At 45.6% G+C, this 25,236-nt stretch overlaps 1 protein-coding gene across 1 annotated transcript in view; it reads left to right on the plus strand.

Moving 5' to 3' along the window:
• Nucleotides 1-25,236, plus strand: part of DHX15 (DEAH-box helicase 15) — a 1,215,680-nt gene that overhangs the window by 1,080,854 nt on the left and 109,590 nt on the right. Inside the window, exon 17 of the mRNA XM_044062183.1 lies at nt 12,041-12,231. Within this exon, the coding sequence (XP_043918118.1) occupies nt 12,041-12,231 (191 nt within the window). The remainder of the gene's footprint in view (nt 1-12,040; nt 12,232-25,236) is intronic.

Genomic DNA, 25,236 nt, shown 5'->3' on the forward strand with positions numbered 1-25,236 from the left:
GAATCCAGTCTTACTCCTGACAGTTTACCTCCTGCCTGTCGAAAACCAGACGGGTACTACAGAATATCTGACACATATTTCTTTTCAAGAATCCTACTGCTGACCCAGAGATAATTTCCCAGGGGATTAAAGGAATCAAGGCTACTACAGCCAAGAATCCCACCCCTTCAGTCAGATTCCAGAGCTCTGGACAGATGGGGGTAAGAAGGTATAAACCTCTGCAACCCTTGCTATTAGGGCATTGAATTGCCACTTTCACATGCTGAAGTACCAGCAGCATATTATGGAACTCATTAAACAAAACGTGGCAACCTTTTCAGACTGTGCAAGAAATAAAGAATTGCAGGAGCTTGTGCACTCTGCAAACCAAGTCAGTAAGCATACTTTGCAGTGTGGCTTTGACGTCCTAGAAGCATCTTGCAGGGCAGCAGTTCACTGGTTTGTACTGAGAAGACACGCTTGGCTGAAGGTTCCAGTAGAACAGAGGAGTTAAGAATTCTATTCCAGACTCTTCATGGTACCCAGGAAAAGAGGGCTCTTGCCACCCAATCCTGGATCTTGCCAGACCTTGTCAGATCAGTTACTAGACACTCCTTTGAATAAGGATTGTTTGTTTGGCACCAAAGCAGAAGAGGTAATTAAAAGATGGAAGAAAAAGCTAAATCTATGCAGACTGTCAAAGAATTCTTACAAGTGCACCCCCTAGATTCAGTAGGCATTGCCCTTTGAAGCACTGGTCCTTTCCAGCCCCCCCCCCCGGGCTTCTCAAACCAGACCCAGGGGAAACAGACCACCGAGACTACAGTCTCAGGGTATGCAGAGATCTAAGCAGTGAAGTGCCCCCCACCTCTAAAGCAGGGAGTGGTAAGCCACCTCCTTACAGAAAAAGCTCACAAAGACTTCTTTACCCCACTTTCCAACCTTGCCCAATTGCTTGTACCCCTAGGAGGAAAACTTGCCCTTCATGAAGAAAAGTGGATGTCCATCACTCAGGACCGGTGGGTCCTCAACATTGTGTCCCAGGGGTATAACTTTTATTTCCATTCACTGCCAACCCGAAGCTGGTTTCCAGACCTTCCTCCAAACCAGTGGGCAGAGGCTCAAAACCAAGTACATTCCCTGCTCAATGTCAGAGCTATTCAGCCAGTTCCAGTAGAACAGAGGGGTTAAGAATTCTATTCCAGACTCTTCATGGTACCCAGGAAAGAGGGCTCTTGCCACCCAATCTTGGATCTTTCAATTCTCAATACCTTCCTGGTGGTACCAAAATTCAAAATACTTACCCTGCAACAGCTTCTTCCTATGCTTGCCAAGGATGCCTGGTTAGTCACCCTAGACTTAAAAGAAGCCTATCTGCACATCCCCATAAGGGAGTCATGCAGGAAGTATCTACGTTTTGGAGCAGGGATCTATGCATCATCAGTTGTCTGCACTTCCTTTTGGCTTATTTGCTGCGCCCAGGGTATTCACAGAATGCCTGGCTCCAACCATTGCATACTGCAGGCAGAGAAGTATTCAAATTTACCTGTACTTGGACGACTGCCTAATTCAGGCAGACAGGAATTGCTGCTGCAGCATCTGACATTTGTAAAAAACCTTCTCACTTCCTTGGGGTACACCATTAACGAAAAGAAATCAAAACTGGTACCCAGTCAAAAGATTGTATTCCTGGGAGCAAGCTTGGACACAATTTCCCAGATGGCATTTCTACCTTCAGAAAAGCAAGTCCATCTGACAGACTACTTCAAACAAATGGCCACCAGAACCCAGCTATCTGCAAGAAAAATACTGCAAGCCCTAGGGTTCATGTCCTCATGCATACTGCTAATTCCATTTGCAAGACTGCATATGAGGAAACTTCAATGGTACTTAAAATGTCTTTGGTGCCAACATTCTCAGGACCTGGAAACAGTCATTCCTATCATCTTGTCTAAGGACAGAGTTCCTTTGGTGGGCAGAAGCATGCAGCCACAACAAGGGACTGCCATTTAGTCAACTCCATGCCATCCAGACCCTAACCACAGACGTATCAGACTATGCCTGGGGGCCTCACATGGATGGCAAATGTATTCAGGGCCACTGGAGCCCAAGTGATATTCATCTGCACATCAACCAAAAAGAGATGCTAGCTGTACAGAATGCCCTGACAGTGTTCAGATGCCTACTCTTTCTAGGACAACTGCTAATAAAAACATACTACACCACAGTTATGTGGTACGTCAGCAAGCAGGGGTGAACCCATTCCTACCCCCTCTGCAGGTTAGCCATGGCCTTGTGGAACACTACCTTGGACATTCAATTCCATCTACAAGCTCAATTCCTGCCAGGCAAACAAAACTCACTGGCAGATGAGTTGAGCAGAAATCTCCTAGACCCACACAAGTAGAAACGAGCCCAGCACCTTCAACTTGATTCAGAAATGGGGGATCCCAGAGGTGGATCTCTTTGCCTCCCCCTACAGCCACCAGCTCAGCTACACCAGGAATCCTCACAGCAGGGCCTGGAAAGTGGATGCCCTAGCCTTTCAATGGGAAAAGCTCTCAATTTATGCCTTTCCCCCTCTGCCCCTTCTTTCAAGAGTATTACTCAGGATAAAACAAGACAGGCCAAGTTCAGGTCTGATTGCCCCGGAATGGCCATGCCAGCACTGGTACCCACTCCTGAGCAGCCTGACACTGGTGCCACCCTGGCACCTACACCAGACCCCAACCCTGCTCTCTCAGCAGGAGGGATAGATTTTGCATCCACAACTGCAAACCCTAAATCTTGCAGCCTATTTTATTCCTTGAATTCTCCACCCGTAATCCTAAGCAAACCGGTGCTGGATGTCATTCTTGAAGCTAGAAGACCCAGTACAAGAAAATCCTATGCTGATAAGTGGAAAACGTTCTGCTCATGGGCTCAATCCAAAGGAGAGGAGACGGCTCTGCCCTTCCTGCCTCTAATCCTGGATTACTTAGCAGATCTACTCCACAAAGGCCTGTCTTTCTCCTCCATTAAGATACATGCCTCAGCCTTTTCTGCTCATTACAACACTGAGCCACCTCTCTTCTCGCACCCTCTGATCAAACAGTTCCTGAGAGGAGCAAGCAACTTAAGGCCTCCAAGGAGAGCACCCACACCTATTTGGGACCTTAACTTTGTACTGGAAAAGCTCACGCTTCCCCCTTTTGAACCTGCTGCATCAGTAGAGTTAAAAGTCCTCTCTTGGAAAACAGCCTTGCTTCTAGCCATCACTTCAGTTAGAAGAGTGTCTGAGCTACAAGCACTGATGGCTGTGGAACCCTTCATTATTTTCCATGCGGACAGGGTTTCCCTCAGGACTAACCCTTCCTTTATGCCTAGGATGGTGTCCAGTGTGGCTCTCAACCAATCCATCCATTTACCAACCTTCTTCCCCAGTCCTCAGAATAAAGGGGAAAGGATCATGCACTCCTTGGACGTGCACTGACGGCTCAGATTCTACCTTGATAGGACTAAGCCCTTCAGAAAATCTGACCAGTTATTAGTCAACTTCGCAACAGGGGCGCAGAGGGCAAGGCCATTTCAAAACGAACTATTTCCAAATGGGTAGCACACTGCATCCATTTGTGCTACAAGCACCATGGGAAACCAAACCCTCAGGGAGTCAGAACACATTCCACAAGGGCAACGTCTACCTCTACAGCATTTCTCATGGGAGTCCCTACCAGGACATCCTGGAAGCTGCTACTTTGAGTTCTGTACACACCTTCACCAAGCATTACCACCTGCCTGTCTCTTCCAAATCCAGGGCAGGTTTTGCTACAGCAGTCCTGCAGGACATACTAGCCAGCCCCCACTCTTCTTGACTGCCTCCACCCTTCATCTTTGGGAATCCACACAAGTGTGATGACTGCAACAGTGAAACATGAAGAACATAGTACAGTTGTGTACACTTACCATAAATGTAGATGTTCAAGTGTATTCACTGTTGCAGTCCTTATTTCCCTCCCTCCAGCCTCCCCGGCTTTTTATCTCTCTCTCTCCCCTCTCTATGCCTATTACTTACCCCTTCTGGGGTTTTGGTATTTACTTTTTACTGGTGGTGTTTTCCCCCACCGTAATTTAGCTCCCTATTTGAGGGGTCCTGACATTTGGGGCAAGAAAAACTGATGTAATGGCATCAGCTGCCCGTTTTTATAACCCTGACGACCTGACGTCAGTTTTGGAGCAACAGCATCAGACACAAAAATACTAAGTCTCTGGTATTCGGGCTGACTGAGGGCTACCTGCAGGCAGGTAACCCATGTGTGATGACTGCAACAGTGAATACACTCTAACATCTACATTTATGGTAAGTGTACACAACTCTACTTTTCGCAGCCCCTAATGCCCGACTCTTATTAGTTCGCAGGCCTCTACTGAGACCCTTTAAGAGTCCTGTATGCCGCGGATGTCTGCATCGTCTAACATGCGTTCAGCTGTCTCTGCCTCAGTTGCGTCCGGAGCTGCTATGCAGGCACCAGCTTCCGAGGATGCCGCTCGCACTTCGGAATTCACTTTAAGGCCTTCACCCTCTCCTCCGACTAACAACACCGACAGCATCAAAGGATACTCTTCAGGCCAGACTTAAAGCTACTCCAAAGAAAACAGCAAAAAAGTCTCCATTCCACTACTCCTTCCCATCCTCAAACTCGAGTGCTTAAAATGGCAGCAGATCTCATCACTTTCATCCTGGGTATTCAGGCCACTCCAGCCAAAAGGAGAAGGGAACCTTCTCCAGACATCCAGTTGGATTTAGACTCTGAGGAATCTGACTCCTCTGTTTTTGAAGAGGAAAATCCTCTTACTGTCTGAAGATTCAGATGCAGAAGAATCTGTTCCTTCTGCATCACCTCCGGAGGACTTTTCCTTTTGAGAAACCCTCCACACCCTCAGGGAACACTTCCAATGGGAATCAATGGAGTTCCCTCAATCCAAGAAAACACTAAGAGTTTCTGGACCTACCCCAGCACAGGTCTCTGGCCATCCCACCCATCTCGGAGGTGGTAGATGATTACCAAGAATCCAGCCTGCCCCCAGAAAACCTGACCGGTACTACAGGATTACGGACTCACATAAATTGCTCTACAGAAATCCTATAGCAGATCCAGAGGTGATTACTCAGGGACTTAAGGGAGTTAAGGCTACCTCTGCAAAGAATCCTACTCCCTCAGACAAAGAATCCAGGGCCCTGGACAGATGGGGTAAAAAAGTATATACCTATGCAACTTTAACTATAAGGGCTCTCAACTGTCAGTTCCATATGTTAAAATATCAACAGCACACTTTGGAACTTTTGAAACAGAAAATTTCTGCTTTTCCATATTTTGCCAACAATAGAGATAGCAGAATTACTGCACTCTTCATCTCAGGTGGCAAAGCACTCCTTGCACTGTGTATTTGACCCCTAGAAGCTTCTAGCAGGGCAGCAGTGACAAGATCTGTTATCAGAAGACATGCATGGCTGCACGGCTGAAGGAACAACCTCTCCTTGATCATGTCAAAGCTAAAATCATGGCTGCACTTCTTGACAAAGACCGCTTGTTCGGACAGAAAACTGAAGAGGTACTTAAAAAGAAGACTAAGCAAAACCGATCCAGACTGTTAAAGATTTTCTTCAAGTACAACCTCCTAGGTTCAGCAGAAATTTTCCCTCTAAACACTGCTCCTTTCCTGCACCAAACACTAGGCACAAGGCAAAACCCATAGGGACTGACCCACAAGGACTCAAACTCAGGGCCAGCAAAGAACAAAAGAGTGGTCCCCCCAAGCACTAGAGCATGGAGTTCAAAAGCAACCCTGTATTAAAAAACTCTCAATTACTGCCTTTCCCATCTCTGCCTTCCTCCACCACACCAAAAGCTAGGAGGAAGGCTGTCTCTATGCAGAGAAAATTGGAACTCTATAACAAAAGATCAGTGGGCCTTAAAAATCATTGCTCAGGGGTACAAATTCAATTTCCACGAACTGCCACCTCCAAGGGGGTACCCAGACCTACCTCCAAACCAGTGGCCAGAAGCACTAAAACAAGTGCAAAACCTAATATCCCTAGGGGCAGTAGAGCCTCTACCTCCAGAACAAGTTGCAAAAGGATTCTATTCCAAACTATTCCTTATTCCCAGGAAAGAGGGGACTTGGCATCCCATCCTGTACCTATTCTTTCTCAATACCTTCCTGGTAATCCCTAAATTCAAAATGCTTACTTTTACAACAGCTTCTACCAATGCTACCAAACAAAGCTTGGATGGTCACTTTAGACCTAAAGGATGCTTACCTGCACACCCTAGTTAAGGGAATCATGCAGAAAATTCCTGCACTTCAGAGCAGGATCACTACACTTTCAATTCTCTGCTTTGTCCTTTGGCGTATCTACTGCTCCCAGGGTATTCACCAGATGTCTAACTCCTACCATTGCCTTTTGCAGGCAAAACAGTGTGCAGATTTACCCTTACCTGGACAACTGTCTTAACTAGGCAGACTGAAAGGAACTGCTCCTGCACCACCTCTCATTTCTAAAAACCCTACTCAGCTCTCTGGGGTTCACTGTCAACGAAATGGCCTTTCTGTCCCCAGAAAAACAAGTTTCCTACAAAAATAATTCACTACTGTGGCCTCCCAAACCCAGCTTTCTGCCAGGAAGTTCCTGCAAGTGCTAGGATACATGGCCTCATGCATCCTCTTGGTACCTCTGGCCAGACTACACATGAGGAAAATTCAGTGGTACCTAAAGAACCTATGGTGTCAACACTCAACCTCTGGACAGTCGCACCTCCCTGCCTGTGATCACTTGCATAAGGTCTGAGTTCCTCTGGTGGGCCCAGGCCTGTGCTCTGAATAAGGGACTTCCATTCACCCTCCATCCATCAGACCAGACCATAACTACAAATGCTTCAGACATAGCCTGGGGCACCCACCTAGAAGGCAGGTGCGCCCAAGGTCTCTGGGACACACAAATACTCCCCTTGCACATCGGCCAAAAGGAATGATAGCAGTGAAAAACTCTCTGGCATCCATCAAACCCTACCTCAAACCTGGGGTGGTTCTCATAAAGTAGCCAAAAACACGGTAGTCACAAACAAACAATTTTAATGAAGCTTTCGGGTCTACACCCTTCATCAGCACATAAAATCACCTTACATGGGACTACATTTCATAGCCCAATACCTACCTGGCATCAACACCCTGGCAGACCACCTAAGCAGAAGCCTGTTGGACCCACATGAATGGCAAATCCACAGAGACATTTTTCTGCAAATTACCCACACATGGGGAACCCCCCCAGGTGGACGTCTTTGCCTCATTTAAATCACCAAGTACAGAAATTCTGCACCAGGGAGTACCATCACCTGGCCTGAAAGGTCGATGCCCTGACCTTCCCTTGGAATACCCACTTTGTGTATGCATTCCCACCTCAACCCCTCATTCCAAAAGTATTAATTAAGATAAGGGAGGAAGAACCAAGAGCAATACTCATTGCCCCAGATTGGACCAGACAGCAGCCACCTCACCTGTTATCCTGCAAGGGGGGGGGGGGGGGCAGTGCTGCACCCAGACCTTCAGACACTCGAGTTCTAAGCATGGCTCATTCTACCAAAACCAACAAGGAATCTATGCTAAGCAAGCAAGTCCTTGACATTGTCAGAAGGCCCAGCACCGGAAAATCTTGCGCTGGAAAATGGAAAAGATTCTGTTCCTGGAGCCAGTCCAAGGGCGCAGACATACATCTGCCCTCCTTTCCTCTTATTCTAGATTATCTTGCTGAGCTTCTTAATAAGGGTCTCTCCTTCTCCTCCTCCTCCATAAAGCATTCTGCAGAACAAGTTGGTAAACATACTTTGCAATGTGGTTTTGACGCTTTAGAAGCATCGTGCAGGGCTGCTGTCACTGGGTCTGTACTTAGAAGGCATGCTTGGCTTAAGGAACAAAACTTGCCAGATCATGTTAAAGCTAAATTACTGGATGCTCCCTTAAACCAACGCCGCCTTTTTGGCAACAACGCAGAAGAAGTCCTCAAAAGGATGGAGGAAAAAGCTAAATCTATGCAAACTGTTAAAGATTTCCTACAGGTACAGCCTCCCAGATTCAGTAGGCATTGGCCTTCAAAGAACTGGTCCTTTTCAGTCCCTTCCGGGCCTTCAGTCCCAACCCAGGAACAGCAGACCGCCTAGGCTACAGTCTCAGGCTACGCACAGACCTAAGCAGTGGGGAGCTCCCACTTCCAAAGCAGGGAGTAGTAAGCCACCCCCCTATGGTAAAATGGCACAATGACTTAACCTTAACCCTTCCAAGCCCTGCTCAACTACCTGCTCACTTAGGAGGAAAGATCGCCCTGCATGCAAAAAACTGGGAACTCATTACCCAGGACAAATGGGTTGTGAACATAGTTTCCCAAGGATACAGATTCCACTTCCACACGCTACCAACCCCAAATGGTTGGCCAGACTTACCCCCAAATCAATGGGCGGAGGCCCAGCAGCAGGTTCTCTCGTCTCAGTATCAGGGCTATTCAACCTGTCTCAGCAAAACAAAGGGGACAAGGTTTTTATTCAAGACTTTTTTTTGGTACCCAGAAAAGACAACTGGCATCCTATTCTGGACCTCTCTATTCTCAACATCTTTCTGATAGTTCCAAAATTCATAATACTAACTCTTCAACAGCTTCTTCCCATGCTAGCCAAGGATGCCTGGCTGGCAACCCTAGACTTAAAAGAAGCTTACCTGCACATCCCAATAAGGGAATCTTGCAAGAAATACCTACGCTTCAGGGTAGGCTCCGTGCACTATAAGTTCTCTGCACTTCCCTCTGGCTTATGTACTGTGCCCAGGGTATTCACAGTGTCTAGCTCCAGCCATTGCATTTTGCAGGCAGAAGAATATTCAAATTTACCCATACTTTGACAGCTGTCTGACTCGGACAGAAAGCCAGGACTTGCTATTACAACACCTGGCATTCATAAAGAAACTTCTAACCTCACTGGGGTACACCATCAACAAAAAGAAATCTCATCTAGTACCCTGCCAACAGATTGTATTTCTGGGAGCAAGCTTGAGCACAACTTCCCAGATGGCATTCCTCAATCCGGAGAAGCAAGTTTATTTGACAACCTACTTCAAACTATTGGCCACAAAACCCCAGCTGTCTGCAAGGAAAATACTGCAAGCCCTGGGGTTCATGGCCTCTTGCATTTTTACTAATTCCGTATGCAAGACTGCATATGATGAAACTCCAGTGGTATCTAAAAAGCCTGTGGTGTCAACCTTCTCAGGACCTGGAAACAGTGATTTCTATCATTCCTTGTATGAAGACAGAGTTCCTGTGGTGGGCATAGGCCTGCTACCAGAACAAGGGACTCCCTTTCACTCTATCCCCTGCCACCCAGACCCTAACAGACACATCAGACTATGCATGGGGGGGGGGGGGCTCACATGATAGGGCAGTGCATTCAGGGCAAATGGAACCCGAGACAGATGCACCTGCATATCAACCAAAAATAAATGTTAGCTGTACAGAATGCTCTGACTGCCTTCAAAGACCGTATTCTTCCAGGACAACTATTAATAATGACAGACAACACCACAGTTATGTGGTACATAAACAAGCAGGGGGGGAATCCACTCGTACCTTCTCTGCAGACTAGCCATGGCTCTGTGGAACACAGCCTTGAGCTACCAAGTACACCTACAAACTCAATTCCTGCCATGGATCCACACGAATAGAAACTAGAACCTAAAATATTTGACCTCTTGAGGAGCAAATGGGGAACTCCAGAGAGATCTGCTTGCCTCCACTCAGAACTACCAATTGAATAAATTCTGCACAAGAGAACTCCCCACAGTCAAGCTTGGAAAGTGGATGCCCTATCGTTTACCTGGGACAGCCTCTCTGTTTGACTTTCCCCCTCTGCCTCTCCTCTCAAAAGTTCTACTAAAGATCAAACAGGACAAGCCAAGAACAATACTGATTGCACCAGACTGGCCACGTCAGCACTGGTACCCCCTCTTGCACAGTATGACACTACTGCAACCATGGCACCTCCTTCAGACCCCTTCCCTGCTGTCCCAGCAGGCGGGCCAGATTCTGCACCCTCAGCTTCAAACCCTACCTTGCAGCCTGGCTAATTCCCTGAGCTCTACTCTAACATCCCTCAGTAAGCAAGTGCTGGATGTCATTCTGGAGGCAAGGAGGCCAAGTACTAGAAAATCCTATGCTGAAAAGTGGAAAAGATACTGTTCCTGGAGTCAGGCTCAGGGGATGGGCACAATGGTGCGTAGCTTACCTCATATTCTACAGTACTTAACAGAAATGCTCCACAAGGGCCTATCCTCCTTGTCTATTAAAATTCATCCCTCTGCCATTTCGGTGCATTGTAATACTGAGCCCACCCCTCTTCCCTCACCCCTTGCTAAAACAATTCCGTAGAGGGGCCAAAAATTTAAGACCCCCCAGGAGAGCTCCCACTCCAGTCTGGGACCTTAACTTTGTATTGAAAAACTCCCCCCCCCCCCCCTTTGAGCCAGCTGCAACAGCAAAGTTGGAATTCCTTTCTTGGAAAACAGCCTTCCTTCTAGCCATCACTTCAGCAAGAACAGTGTCTGAATTACAGGCCCTCATGGCAGTGGAACCCTTCATTATCTTCCATGCGGACAGGGTTTCCCTCTGTACTAATCTTTCCTTTATGCCCAAGGTGGTGTCTAGTGTGGCCCTAAACCAGTCCATTCATTTGCCTACTTTTTCACTAATCCACAAAACAAAGGGGAACGAATACTGCACTCTCTTGACGTGCATTGACAACTTAGATTTTATTTGGACAGGGCTAAGCCTCTCAGAAAATCTGAACATCTGCTAGTTGGCTTTGCTGCAGGGGCAGAGAGGGGAAGGCCATTTCAAAGCAAGCAGTCTTCAAATGGATAGCCCATTGCATTAATTTCTGCTACAAGCACCATGGAAAACCTACCCCACAGGGGATAAGATCCCATTCCACCAGGGCTGCATCTACCTCTGCAGCTTTTCTCAGATGAGTCCCTACCAGGGACAATCTAGAAGCTGCTACCTGGAGCTCTGTACATACCTTCACCAAGCATTTCCTCATGACTATTTTCTCTAAATCCAGAGCTGGATTTGCCACTGCAGTCTTGCAGGGCTTAATAGCTGGCCCTAATGCTCTTTAACTTCCTCCTCCGTTCCTTAGCTTTGAGAATCAAGCCAAATGTGATGACTGCAACAGTGAAACACGAAGAACATAGTACAGAGTTGTAGACTTACCATAAATAAATGTAGATGTTAGTGTATTCACTGTTGCAGTCCTGGTTACCCTCCCTCCAGCACCCCTGACTTCTCTTGGCTCTACCTTTCCTTCTTGTTTGGTATATTTATTTTTTCTGGTGTATTTGCTTTTTGATGGGAGTGTACCATACCATATAATTGCTTCCTATTGTGGGGCACCTGACATCTGGGGCAAGGAAAACTGATGTAATGGCAGTGGCTGCATGTTTTATACCCCCTGACAACCTGACGTTATGGAGGAAGAGACAGCATCCGACACAGAAATCCAAAGACTCTGGTCTTCAGGCCGGCTGAGGGCTACCTGCAAGCAGATAACCCAAATGTGATGACTGCAGCAGTGAATACACTTGAACATCTACATTTATGGTAAGTGAACACAACTGTTCTTTTTCTCCATTGTATGGCAGTCTTGAAATCTGTGTAGTTGCCCCCCCCCCCCAAAAAAAAGCAAAAACAAGCTTAAAGGAGTCAAGTGATGTCCAATATTTGCTCTTTTCCTGTATTTTTGGTCTTTTTTTCAAGTGTCTCATGACTTGGGAATGTGGGTCTCTGGATTTCAATATGGAGACTTACTGGTGGTTACTCTTCAAGAACAAAAGCTTTAGTTTGTTCTTTTGTGATTTGGTTGTTAAAGAAATCAAATGCACTTATAGAACCAACACTTTTGAGATTAAAAGCTGCATGTTTTGCTTAGTTTTTATCATTCTTTCTTTATTTACAGTTTATAACAGCAGAACGTTGTCTTAATTTTAGATCACGAATCGGTTCAGTGGTGCTATGATAACTTCATTAACTACAGATCATTAATGTCTGCTGACAATGTACGCCAGCAGTTGTCGCGAATCATGGACAGATTTAACCTCCCACGCAGAAGCACTGAATTTACAAGCAGAGACTACTACATCAATATACGAAAGGCTTTAGTCACCGGATTCTTCATGCAGGTAAAGATAGTGGGTACTACATGGACTGCGTTCTTATTAAAATGTAAATTGAACAGCCAAAGCAGAAAGTCCACATTCGTTTAGGTGTATCCTACTGAATTTGAAACCATGCTATATAGGAAGGTAATAGTTTACTCATTTATTATAAACATCACAAACATCTTAGAAAGTATTTAGCAGCCGCAGCTGCTTCCACTCCTTGCCTAAAGTGATGTTTCTTACTATCACAAATCATTACAAATAGTGTCTTCTTTTGAGGAGTTTGGTGAGTTTTGATAAAGTTGTTTAGGGCTTTTCCCTTGTTGACTACCTGAGCTGTTGTCAGCCTGTGTCTTTTTTCTCGTAGCAGTGCTGGAGCAATATTCTTAACATTTGGGCTTTTACCATATAATTTCATATTTGACCCAGATAGATTTTTACAGTCTTTTGCAAGGCTGTCCTTGTTTCGTATCATTGCTGTGCCACTTAAAGTTAATGCTAGCCCATTTAATATCAACGTAAGTATAACCCCATTCACTTTTTTCTACAGCTTAGGAGTCATTAATCTTTTGACTGTTATCTATTAGCAAGTAGTTTGGTAGTTTTTGGCCAAAATTTCCACTGGTAAGTGTATGAACATTTTTTTATTTTGTTAGATGAGTGGAGTTGAGTTCATGATGTATAATTTCACCATTCATGCTGGTTAACAAGAGTATTTTCGTTAACCATAATGCACTTGGATGCTTTCATTCTGAATTAGTTTGTCTCAGTTCTCCTATTGAAATGGATTTTTTTTCAGGAGAAATAACTTAAGTAATTTTTTTCTGCCAAAGAAGCTGTTTGTTTTTGTAGCAGCTGTAATGAGGGGAAAATACGTGGATTTTGATTTATTTTGTCCATTTGTAGAGTTGCTGGCAAAATGTTCCTGCAAGACTGCATTTTTCATCTTTAAAGGTGTCATTGGACCACCTAGAACTGAAACCATTTTTAATCCTCTCCTCATCTCCTTTTTTCACATCTTCCTTATTGATTTTTCTTTCTTTGATTTATCTGCTGTAGTGGAAGGCCATGTATATATGGATTCCCCTGCCACCTTTAGCTTTACCTGATTTTTTCTGCAGGATCTTCCTGGTTTTCTCTTTTTTTTAACTTTTGAAGCTGGTTGTGCATCGGAGTGCCTCTAAACCTTTCAGCATAATCTCCCATTAGTTGTATCCACCACTACAGTTAACGCCATCAGAATCAGGTGTGCCCCCCCCCCCCCCCAACCACACACACACAGTTCACTGCCCTTCTGAGAGGCTAAAGACATTTTCGTGAAAAAGTTTTGTATGCCTTTAGGATTTTGCACAGTTTACCGGCAGTCTGCAGTCTTATCTATTCAGGATACCCTAGAAAAGAGATGTATGTTGTGAAACATCACAGATGCCACAGAGCTCTGACAACTTGTTGCACAAAACCCTTCAGCCCATACGGTATACCTCTCAACTGTACCAAATTCCTCGGAATTTCCCAGTTTTGAGGCTAAAATAATGGGGTGCCACGAATTTCCGAGTGGCCCCTTGAAATATTTTTTTTTTCTTTGTTTACAATTTTTAGTTAATGCTGTACGCTGTGTACATCGTAACGTACGCATAGGCAGCCAGGCAGGTAGCAAATGCAGTAAAAAAATAAATTAAAAAAAATGTCTAAAGTTTTATCATGCTAACATTTTTCTCCCAAAGTAACAGTCACGAGAATTGTTAAATGACATCTTCCTCACCCCCCTAGCCAAGAGTAATTAACACTTCCTTTGCTTCTCTTTGTCACTGTTTGCTGTTTGGGGGAAGGAGTACTGTTTTACAGGTGTAAGTGACTTAATTTTTTGTCGTGTAAGGTGGTGGAGGGAAGCCAGCAACACTTACACCAACGTTTTGTTAACTGAGAAGTGTACAGTGACAAGACATGGAAGTTTGGGACAGTCTTTTATTGGTTGCAGCCATAATCCCTTGTTGCTTTAATATTCCTCTAAATAGTTTTGCAGTTGCACTTATCACAGCATTGTCCTCTTGCGTATTTGCTTACTGTACAGCCCTGGAGTTGCCTTGATAGTTGGATAATTGTATTGCTTTAATTGCTGAGACATCGGTCTTCATTGTGCATAATCCTGATTCCTGACTGTTTCCAGATTTGTTGTGTGTCCTGGACCCTAGAGCTTTTTTCTCCATGCAGAAATGAAGCTGAAATGAAAACATTGAGGCGCTTTAATTTGGTTCCGTTTTCGATAAAGGTTCTGTTTGCAGTAACTGTTTTTTTTTTCATCATACCTCTCTTCCTCTTGGCGTAAAAAGAATATGGACAAAGCCTGACAGAATGAGGAGACAAAAGCCCTAAAATAGGGACAGTTTTTAAATATTGCTGTTATAAACAAGTTGCTACAGTAACAGGATTTGTCTTAGCATGTATTTTTCTGAAGGATTTGAAGTCTGAAACATGAGTATCATTATTGGGCCAACAAAACCTCATACAGAAGCGGGGAAGAGATTCTGCACAGAAGATATTCCAAGTGAGAACTGAATTAGAGAACCAGGTGCTGTGAGGCAGTTATACTAACAGCTATGCCACCACACCACCAGTTTTCACGTAAAATACTGATCTGAGCATTGTAAAGACACGATGTTCATCATGCATACAGCTGCAGTCATAACAAATGGGTTCTCCTGCCTTCAGGCGGGTCCTCGGTCGGCCGAATTCCAAAGTCTAGGTCCGGCGTCGGTTGTCGTCGCTTCTTCCCTGACGTCAGTGCGACAGGGGTATAAAGGAACCAGCCGACGCCATTTTCTTCAGTCTTTCTTGCCGCGCGGTGCCCGAAGCAGAAGCAGTTCTCAAGTGCTGGTCGGCCAGCTCCTGAGATTACGAAAATTTGGAAACCGAAGTCTTCTTAAAAGCTAAGTACCCCGTTGGGGAAACTTTTCTTGCCTCAGACCGATGTCAGACAAAGTTGACAATTGTATTTCTTGTGGGAAGCAAATACCGCATAAGGATTTCCATTCCCTCTGTATACCTTGTTTAGGCCCAGACCACGACGTCTCAGTCTGTCGCTTTTGTGCTACATTCAACAAACGCACTATTAAGCGTTGGGCGGAGTTCGCCCAGCATTATTTTGGGAAAGCATTTTACTATACTATGTCGTCGGATACTCCGACTCCGGTTTTGTCTAAAAAAACGCAAAGACAAGGACCGACACACGAAGTCCGCGGCCTCTACCGACACCACGCCAAAGCGGACTACATGTGGTCCAGTTCTCAGCGAGGTGCCTACGCAGCCCCTGACTACCAACAACCTGTCTTTGACAGTGTCTCCTGTGCCCGAGGTCGCAGGCTCCTCGGCCCACACCCCGACTACAGATACCGAAGCCACTCTTGGCGTTGATACTCAGAATGTGGCAGGTCCACCTCCACTCAAGGTGTCTTCAGACCTTCCTCTTCCTTCTCCATTAAGGCTTTCACAAAGTCTAAAGCAACCATGCACTCTGAGACCAGCTTCACAGGGCCCATCTCCAGGCCCCATGCCTAAGAAACAGATGCTTAAAATGGCTGAGGATTTAATTACTCTTATCAGAGGTTCTCAGCCCCCTCCGAACAAAAGGCCTAGAGTGGAGGAAGATTCCCTCTCTTCTGATCAGGGCTCCATTATTTCAGAGCACTCTGATGATCAGGAACATTCTTACTCCCCTTTTGAAGATTCTGATGCGGAGGAGTCCATCCCTTCTGTATCCCCCCCTGAGGATTACTCATTTGGGGAAACTTTGCATACCTTAAGGGAACACTTCCACTGGGAAGGCCAGGATTATTCAGATTCCAAGAAAAGGCTCAGGGAATTTCTATTGCTCCCTCAGCACAGGCCTCTGGCTATACCTCCTGTATTGGACATCCTAGATGATGTTTACTCTGAGGCCTGCCTTAACCCGGACTCTCTACCTCCAGCTCCTGTTAAGCCTGACAGGTACTTACAGGGTCCCTGACTCGCACCAATTTCTATACAAAAGCCATGCTGCTGACCCAGAAACCATCTCACAGGGCCCCAAGGGAGTTAAGGCCTCCATTGTTAAAAATCCATTGCCTTCCGAGAGAGATTCCAGATCCTTAGAAAGGTGGGGGAAAAAGGTATATACCTCGGCTACCTTATCCATGAGGGCCTTAAACTATCAGTTTCATATGCTAAAATACCAACAGTTTTTGTTATCACAATTGAAAAGTAAAATGTCACAATCTGAACAACCAGACTTGGAGTTGCAGGATTTGATGCATAGTGCAGAACAAGTGGGTAAGCATACCTTACAATGTGGTTTTGATGCTCTAGAGGCCTCATGTAGAGCTGCTGTTACAGGATCAGTCACACGTAGGCATGCCTGGCTCAAGGAACAAGCCTTGCCTGATCATGTAAAATTACTAGACGCCCCTCTTCAAAAGGATGTACTATTTGGTGCTAATGCGGAGGAGGTATTAAGGAAAATGGAGGAAAAGGCTAAATCAATGCAAACTGTGAAAGAATTTCTACAGGTCCAACCCCCACGTTTTAGTAGAAATTGGCCTTCCAAAAACTGGTTCTTTCCTGCCACAGACAGACCCCAAAGAGGCAGATACAGGCAGGCGCCCGAGGGGCAGAGGACAATCCCAAGGATCGTATAGAGGCAGACAATGGCAAGCTTCTACACAGAGGTGGTGAGGACAACTCGCATTCTTTCAGAAAGCAAACCCAATGACTTTCCCCTTTGCATACCAACCAAGTCTCAAATGGCAGCCCCATTAGGAGGAAAGCTGGCATTATTTTCATAAAAATTGGCATATTGTCACAAAGGACAAATGGATCCTGGACATTATAAACAGAGGCTTCACATTCCATTTTCACACCCTTCCAAAAATGAGAGGCATGCCAAACCTGCCACACAATCAAAGGGCAGAGGCACAAAGGCAAATTACAGATCTCATAAACATGAAAGCTATTCAAGAGGTACCTACGCACAAACAAGGTCAAGGTTTTTATTCCAGGCTATTTCTGGTGTCAAGGAAGGGAAAAGGTTGGAGACCTATTTTGGATCTAATCCATCCTAAACACATTTCTACTCGTACCAAAATTCAAGATGCTCACTCTACAGCAACGTCTTCCCATGCTGGGCAAGGAGTCTTGGCTGGTAACATTGGACCTCAAGGAGGCATACCTGCATATCCCAATTAGACAAAATTGCAGAAGGTACCTCAGATTTCTTGCAGGTTCAACCCATTATCAATTCTCTGCATTGCCCTTTGGCTTATCTACTGTGCCCAGAGTATTCACGAAATGCCTGGCATCAGTAATTGCCTACTGCAGACTTCAAGGGATACAAATATATCCCTATTTGGACGACTGCGTGATCCAAGCGGACAGCAAGCACATTCTTCTGAAACATCTGGCTTATGTAATAATGTTATTGAACTCTATGGGATACACAGTCAACAAAAAGAAATCAAGGCTAATACCCTCTCGGAAGATAATTTTCCTGGGTGCCAATTTGGACACAAACACCCAGATGGCCTACCTCACGCCAGAGAAGCAGGGGCAACTAATTCAATACTTCAGAACACTAGCAAATTGCACCAGGCTTACTGCAAGGAAAATCCCGCAGGCTCTGGGATTCATGGCATCTTGCATCTTACTAATCCCATGTGCAAAACTGCATATGAGGAAACTACAATGGTACCTAAAAAACATATGGTCTCAACACAGCCACAGTTTGGAAACAATAATACCACTAATTCCATGTCTGCAAAAGGAATTTCTGTGGTGGGCTCAAGCATGTCAAACAAACACAGGTCTTCCATTCAGCAAGCCTCAAGCAAATCAAGTCATCACAACAGACGCCTCGGACTACGCCTGGGGGGGCGCACATGATAGATCGGCACATTCAGGGCAAATGGTCCCAAAAAGAAAAGCACCTTCACATCAATCAAAAAGAAATGCTAGCAGTAATAAATGCTATTATAGCTTTCAAGGACCTTATACAACTAGGTCAACTATTAATAAGAACAGACAACACCACAGTTATGTGGTACATAAACAAGCAGGGAGGAACACATTCTTACCCCCTATGCAGACTGGCCATGTCACTTTGGAACATGGCCATGGACTTACAAATGGAACTACAAGCACAGTACTTGCCTGGCAAGGAAAACACGCTGGCAGACAACCTAAGCAGGAATATGACAGATCCACACGAATGGAAGTTGCATCCAAAAGTTTTTACAGAAATAATCCAAGAATGGGGAAGGCCAGACATAGATCTCTTTGCCTCCCACAAAAATCATCAATTGACAAAATTCTGCTCAAGGATCTTCCATCCAAAGGCCTGGAAAGTGGACGCTCTCTCTTTCAGTTGGTCATCAATGACAGTTTATACCTTCCCACCTCTTCCTCTGCTGCCCAGAGGTCTATTGAAGACCAGAGCAGACAGACCACAGATGATTCTCATTGCTCCGGACTGGCCAAGGCAACACAGGTACCCACTCCTGAGGAGCCTGACGCATTCCCCACCATGGACCCTACCTCTAATGCCTCTTCTGACTCAGCACAGCTTCAAAACTCTTCACAGTCAGCTAAAAACACTCAATCTAGCCGCATGAAAGATTCCTTAGCATCACAGCAGGCCCTACTCTCCAAGGAGGTGCAGGATGTCATTTTGGAGGCCAGAAGGCCATCAACTAGAAAAGCTTACTCCGCAAAATGGAAACGTTTTTGTGTCTGGAATGAGGAAAAAGGGCCAGGACCCTGGAAAACTGAATTTACCTCAAATACTACAATATTCGGCTGAACTGCTAAGCAGTGGACTTTCTTTCTCCTCCATCAAAATCCATGCCTCAGCCATTTCTGCAGAATACAACACTGATCCACCTTTATTCTCTCACCCTATCTTAAGACAGTTCCTCAGAGGGGCTAAGAATTTAAGACCTCCAAGGAAACAACCAGTACCTGCTTGGGATCTTAATTTCATTCTGGAAAAACTGACCGTGCCTCCCTTTGAGCCAGCTGCCTCATCATATTTGCAATATTTGTCCTGGATAACAGCCTTCCTTCTGGCCATCACCTCAGCTCGTAGAGTTTCAGAACTACAGGCTCTCATGGCTGTCCAGCCTTTTATCATCTTCCATCAGGACAGAGTTTCCTCACGAACCAACCCGTCCTTTATGCCTAAAGTGGTATCCAAGGTAGCTTTAAATCAGGCCATACATTTACCTACCTTTTATCCTAATCCTCAAAACAAAGGGGAGAGATTACTACATTCCTTGGACATCCACAGACAACTGCGTTATTATTTGGACAGAACAAAGCCTTTCAGAAAATCAGAACAGCTCTTTGTGGCCTATGCGGTAGGAGCTCAAGGAAAGCCAATTTCCAAACAGACAGTCTCAAAATGGATAGCCCACTGCATATGCTTTTGCTGTTCCTTTCATGGCAAAACCGTACCTACAGGCATTAGAACTCATTCCACCAGGGCTACAGCCACCTCTGCAGCCTTCCTCAGAGGAGTTCCTACTAAGGATATTTTGGAAGCAGCCACTTGGAGTTCTGTGCATACCTTCTCCAAGCACTACAACCTACCATTATACTCCAAATCTAGAGCAGGCTTTGCCACTGCAGTCTTGCAGGGCATTTTGGCTCCTCCTAGTTCCAACTAGTGCCTACCACCCCTTTCTTAGCTTTGGGATTCTACCCATCTGTTATGACTGCAGCTGTATGCACGATGAACATAGTACAGTTTTGTACCTACCGTAAATGTAGATGTTCGAGTGCTAATGCAGCTGCAGTCCAGGTTTCCCTCCCTCCTTTCCCCTCTTGGGACAGGCCTATAGGCTTAGCACATCCTCATACAACCTGATTGGGGTATTCATTTATGATGTATTTGCTTGCAACTACAGTATTTTGATTATATTGCACTGCATTATTACACAAATTTATGTACTGCCTTCCTTCTGGGGGCACCTGACATCTGGGGCAAGAAAAACTGAAGAAAATGGCGTCAGCTGGTTCCTTTATACCCCTGTCGCACTGACATCAGGGAAGAAGCGACGACAACCGATGCCGGACCTAGACTTTGGAATTTGGCTGACCGAGGACCCGCCTGACGGCAGGAGAACCCATCTGTTATGACTGCAGCTGTATTAGCACTCTAACATCTACATTTATGGTAGGTACAAAACTGTACTTTGTCTTTGTTTATGTAATTAAACTCCGGTGATATTTGCATATTAACTGCTGGTGCTTTTCCTTGCCCAAGGCAGGCCTAAGTACGGAGAAGATGTAATGAAAGTAAGCATGGTATGCAAATTGTACTTGTATGAAGAGAACAAGTGCGGAACACGAGAGACTGTTTTGCAAAACCTGGGAAATTGGTATCAATTTTAAACTGCAGTTTGCCTATCTTTTAAGTTGGTCTTGAAGCAAGACCAAGTTAAAAGACTGGTAAACCGAAGTTTAAAATTAAAATCGATCCTTAGGAAAGCCAGCATTTACAAAATGAAATTGGACAATGAATATTAAGTCTGTGCTGCATTCTGTAGTTACAGTCCACGTGATTGTTTAGAGCAGGATATGCTTATTACCATAAACGATACACAACTCATTGTGCTGTCCTGTTGATCTGCTTAAGGTAAACTAATTCCTAACCTTTTTAAGCAATGGAAACAGTAGTCATGGTCTTCCCTTTATTTGACAATCTGTCCTTCCACCACTAGGTATAGCTGCATTCTGGACAAAACTTTCAATGCTGAGAAGTACTGAAGAATCAACTTTTAAGGTGGCATTGAACAGGCCTTTGAGGGTTTTGCACAGCTGTAGCTCTTAATTGAATTTGGAGTGTGCGTGGTTTTGTCACTTGATTCCCCCCCCAGCCAGACAGTTGCAAGGGCATAGGGAGGTCCAATTACTTCTTTTCATCCCAACCACCTCCTGCACACTTCATGCATTTCTGCAACTTGAAGGGTGTTGTGAGCAGAGAAGGGGACAGAGAAGGTTGTAATTGTTGTGAAGTTGTTCAGTCTCTCCGTTCATTTATCACTGATGGGTTCAGAGCCTATCCTCTGCTCCAACATGGCCAACTAGCAAGCTCAAAGTTCTCCAGTAGCTCGAAACCCAACCCCTTATCCCACAATGCACTGCTGGAATTACCTCAGATCTAGTTTGCCGCGGCGCAGATCTTTGTTTCCAGCGTTGCTGGAGACTATTGGGAGTTTTCAACTTTCAGCAAGTTTTATATTTCAGTTTTTATATACCTTTGATTACTATATAAAAATGGCCAGACTGCGCACAGATGATGTCCATCACGGATGCCCATGTGCAGTGTGTTTACTGTTTGGGTGAGGTGCACCTGCAAGAGTCGTGCAATATCTGTCACTCCTTTTCCCCCAGAGTGCTTGCAGAAAGGAAGAGGAAGTTAATTGATAGGGGTATTGTCAAACACCCTTTTTCTGAGGCATTGTCTGGCCAGGATGGGGCCAGCAAATCGTCCAAATCTTCCTCTGAATCCAGGGCAAAAAAAGTTTGTTTCCTCCGGTCATCCCAAGCGTAGAGACTCTGAGCCTCAGGTAGCCCCACAGGGCTCTCTCTGCTCTTCTGAGACCTCTCCAGAAGTTCCCCCTGAAGAGGTTCCCAGGAAGAGGTTATGCAAGAGGAGGCATAATCTCTTCCTGGGAAGAGATTATGCAAGAGGAGGCATTTGGACTTCCCACAGGAGTCTCACATCGGACACCGACGTGGATGAATCAGAAGAGTCCCCTAGATCCCCGTCTGAGGACATCTCCTTTGCGGAGATTCTTGAATTTCTTAGGCAGAGGGGTGATTGGCAGTCCAAGAGCCCTAGTGAGAATGAGTCGGTTCTCCTGAAGGCGTTCGGGTCTCAACCTTCCACCTCTTTGGTATCTGCGCCCTACGATGAGCTTATGGATCTGGTCTCTCATAGGGCAATGGGAGTCACCAGAATCTATGGAACCTGTTCCTAGGAGGCCTAATAAGTTTATTTCTGCCCCCGTGGATAAGTCCTTCTTGACCAAGGGAGTTCCTGTTGATGCCATGGTGGTGGCAGCAGCCACCAAAAAGGAAATGTCTGAGACTTCCTCGTCTAGCCATCCTCCTAACAGAGAATCTAGGATCATGGATAGATATGGGAAATGCATGTTCAGTTCAGCGGCTTTCTCACTCAGATCACTGAACTACTTGACACATTTTACCAGACTGCAGAGAGATCTTATGGAGTTGGGAGATACTCTTCAGGGTGCTGTAGCTACGAGTGTATCCGACAAGATTGCCACTCAGCTCTCTACCCTCATTTCAATAGTCAACTCGTCCATGCGTCTCGTATCTTATGCAGCTGATGGTTCGAGTAGAGCTGCTGGTACAGGAATTGCTCTTTGTAGGCATGCCTGGATGTGACTCTGTTCCTTCACGGAACCCTTCAAGTCTTCCTTTACTAATACCCCATTTGACGGCTCATCTTTGTTTGGGCCAAAGGTGAAGGAGACTTTGACCAGGTGTGAGCAAGAAGGAAAAACTCTGCCGTCTGAGTCAGTTTTTCCACCCCCACTCGACCCTTTCCTAAAGGTCAGAGGGGAGGAAAGGTGGTTCCGGAAAGCCCAAGGAGCCTTTCAAGACGCACGTGGAGAGCCCCCCTCCAGAGGCAGAGGAGGGGGTTTCAGTGGAAGACGCCACCCTCATGGCAGAGCGGGTCCGCAACACCAGGGTGAACAGAGATCCTCTGGTCAGTCCTACCAGTGCTCCTGAAGGGAGTCTGTCCTACTCTGGAGGCAGTCGGGGGTCGCTTGTCGTTGTACGCAAAAGCCTTGCTAAATATAACAAACGACATTTGGGTACAAAGTATCATTTCCAGAGGGCATTTCATACTGTTCTCCACCCAGACCCTTCCCATCAAAAAAATCCTGTATGTTCCACCCAGTCACATGGGACAAGCAGCAATAGAGGTACACCGATTGCTAGAAAAGTCATCCAGCCAGTCCTGGCAGACCAAACAGGATTCGGAACTTACTCAAGATTCTTTTTGGTTCCAAAGAAAACAGGGGACTGGAAACCCATTTTGGATCTCAGCAGACTCAACCAATTTGTGAGAAAAAAGAAGTTCCGAATGGTCACGCTACAGTCCATACTCCTGTTTCCAGGGAAGGACAATTGGATGTGCTCGATCAATCTCAAGGATGCGTACTACCACATATAGATGGCCAGGCCATCCCAGAGATCACCTGTGATGTTCATCGTGTTTCACTGTTGCAGTCACTGTTGCAGTAATTACAGTTGGGCTATCCTGCTGGCAGGCTACCCGCAGTCGGCCTGAATTCCAAAGTCCTGGTCCGGCGTCGGTTGCTGTCGCCTCTTCCCTGATGTCAGTGCGCCAGGGGTATAAAAGATGCAGCCGATGCCATTTTCTTCAGTCTTTCTTGCCGCGCGGTGCCCAAAGCAAAAGCAGTTCGCAAGTGCCGGTCGGCCGACTCGTGAGATTTTCAAGTTTGAATTTCAGATCCGAAGTCTTCAATAAAGCTAAGTACCCCGTTGGGGAAACTTTTTTCTTGCTCCAGACCGATGTCAGAAAAAGTTAATTGTATTTCTTGTGGGAGGCAAATGCCTCATAAGGATTTTCATTCTTACTGTATTCCTTGCCTAGGCCCTGACCACGATGTTGCTAGTTGTCGGTTTTGTGCTAGATCTAACCAACGCACTATTTAGCGTCGGTACGATTTTGCAGTTCATTATTTTGGCAGCCGATTTAATTATATAATGCTGTCGGAACAGCCGACTACCGGAATTTATAAAAACTGCAAAGAAAAGGGCAGGCATCAGAGGTCCAAAACCGACGAGGCTTCAGCTAGGCCAGTCACTGGTTCTCAGTGAGGTGCTTTTGCAGCCCCTGACGCCCGCTACCTCAGAGCCACAGACCACTTCCGACTCACACGTGGAGCCGGCTAGACCGCTGGAACCTCAAGGTATTGGACGCTCGGAAACTATTCCCTCAGGTGGGTCCAGAGCCGCTGAGCAGGCATCTGCTTCTGAGGGTGTTTTCAGGCCTACACAGTTATATGTAAAATTAACTTCAGCTTCAAAGGCAAAGACTAAAGCATCTCTAAAGACAAAGAAAGAAGTCCAACATTCACCAGGACAGGCCTCCATGCCTAAAAAACAGATGCTTAAAATGGCCGAAGACCTAATTACTTTGATCAGGGGTTCCCATCCCCCTCCTGATAAGAGACCTAGGCAAAAGACAGAATATGAATTTTCAGATCGTTTTCATTTTCTCTGATTCCTCTTCTGAACAGGGATACTCTTTCTCCTTACGAGGACTCTGATGCTGAAGAATCTATCCCTTCAGCCTCTCCTCCTGAAGATTATTCCTTTGGGGAGATCCTGAATACTATGAGGGAGCATTTTCATTGGGAAAGCCAAGATTACTCAGAATCTAAGAAAAGGCTCTGAAATTTTCTTTTACTACCACAGCACGGACACCTTGCTATTCCTCTTGTTTTATACATTGTAGATGTATTTAAAGAGTCCAGTCTCACTCCTGACTCTCTACCACCAGCTCCTGTTAAGCCAGACAGATACTACAGGGTTTCTGATTCTCATAAATTTCTTTATAGAAACCCTGCTGCTGACCCAGAAACTATTTCTCAGGGTCCCAAAGGGGTCAAGACGTCCACTGCAAAAAACCCTATTCCCTCTGATAGAGATTCAAGGGCCCTGGACAGATGGGGGAAAAAGATTTACACTTCTGCTACTTTGGCTGTAAGGGCCTTAAATTGTCAGTTTTATATGCTTAAATATCAACAGTATCTTATGTCACTACTAAAACAGAAAATGTTGACAAATTCTGAATGTGCAGAAAACAAAGAAATGCAGGATTTACTGCATGCAGCTGAACAAGTGGGAAAGCATACTTTGCAATGTGGTTTTGATTCTCTGGAGGCCTCCTGCAGGGCCGCTGTTACGGGTTCTGTCATTAGGAGGCATGCTTGG

This window comes from Protopterus annectens, chromosome 2.part1 (assembly GCF_019279795.1).
Source record: "Protopterus annectens isolate FY-2018-M chromosome 2.part1, PAN1.0, whole genome shotgun sequence".
Taxonomy (NCBI): Eukaryota; Metazoa; Chordata; order Ceratodontiformes; family Protopteridae; genus Protopterus; species Protopterus annectens.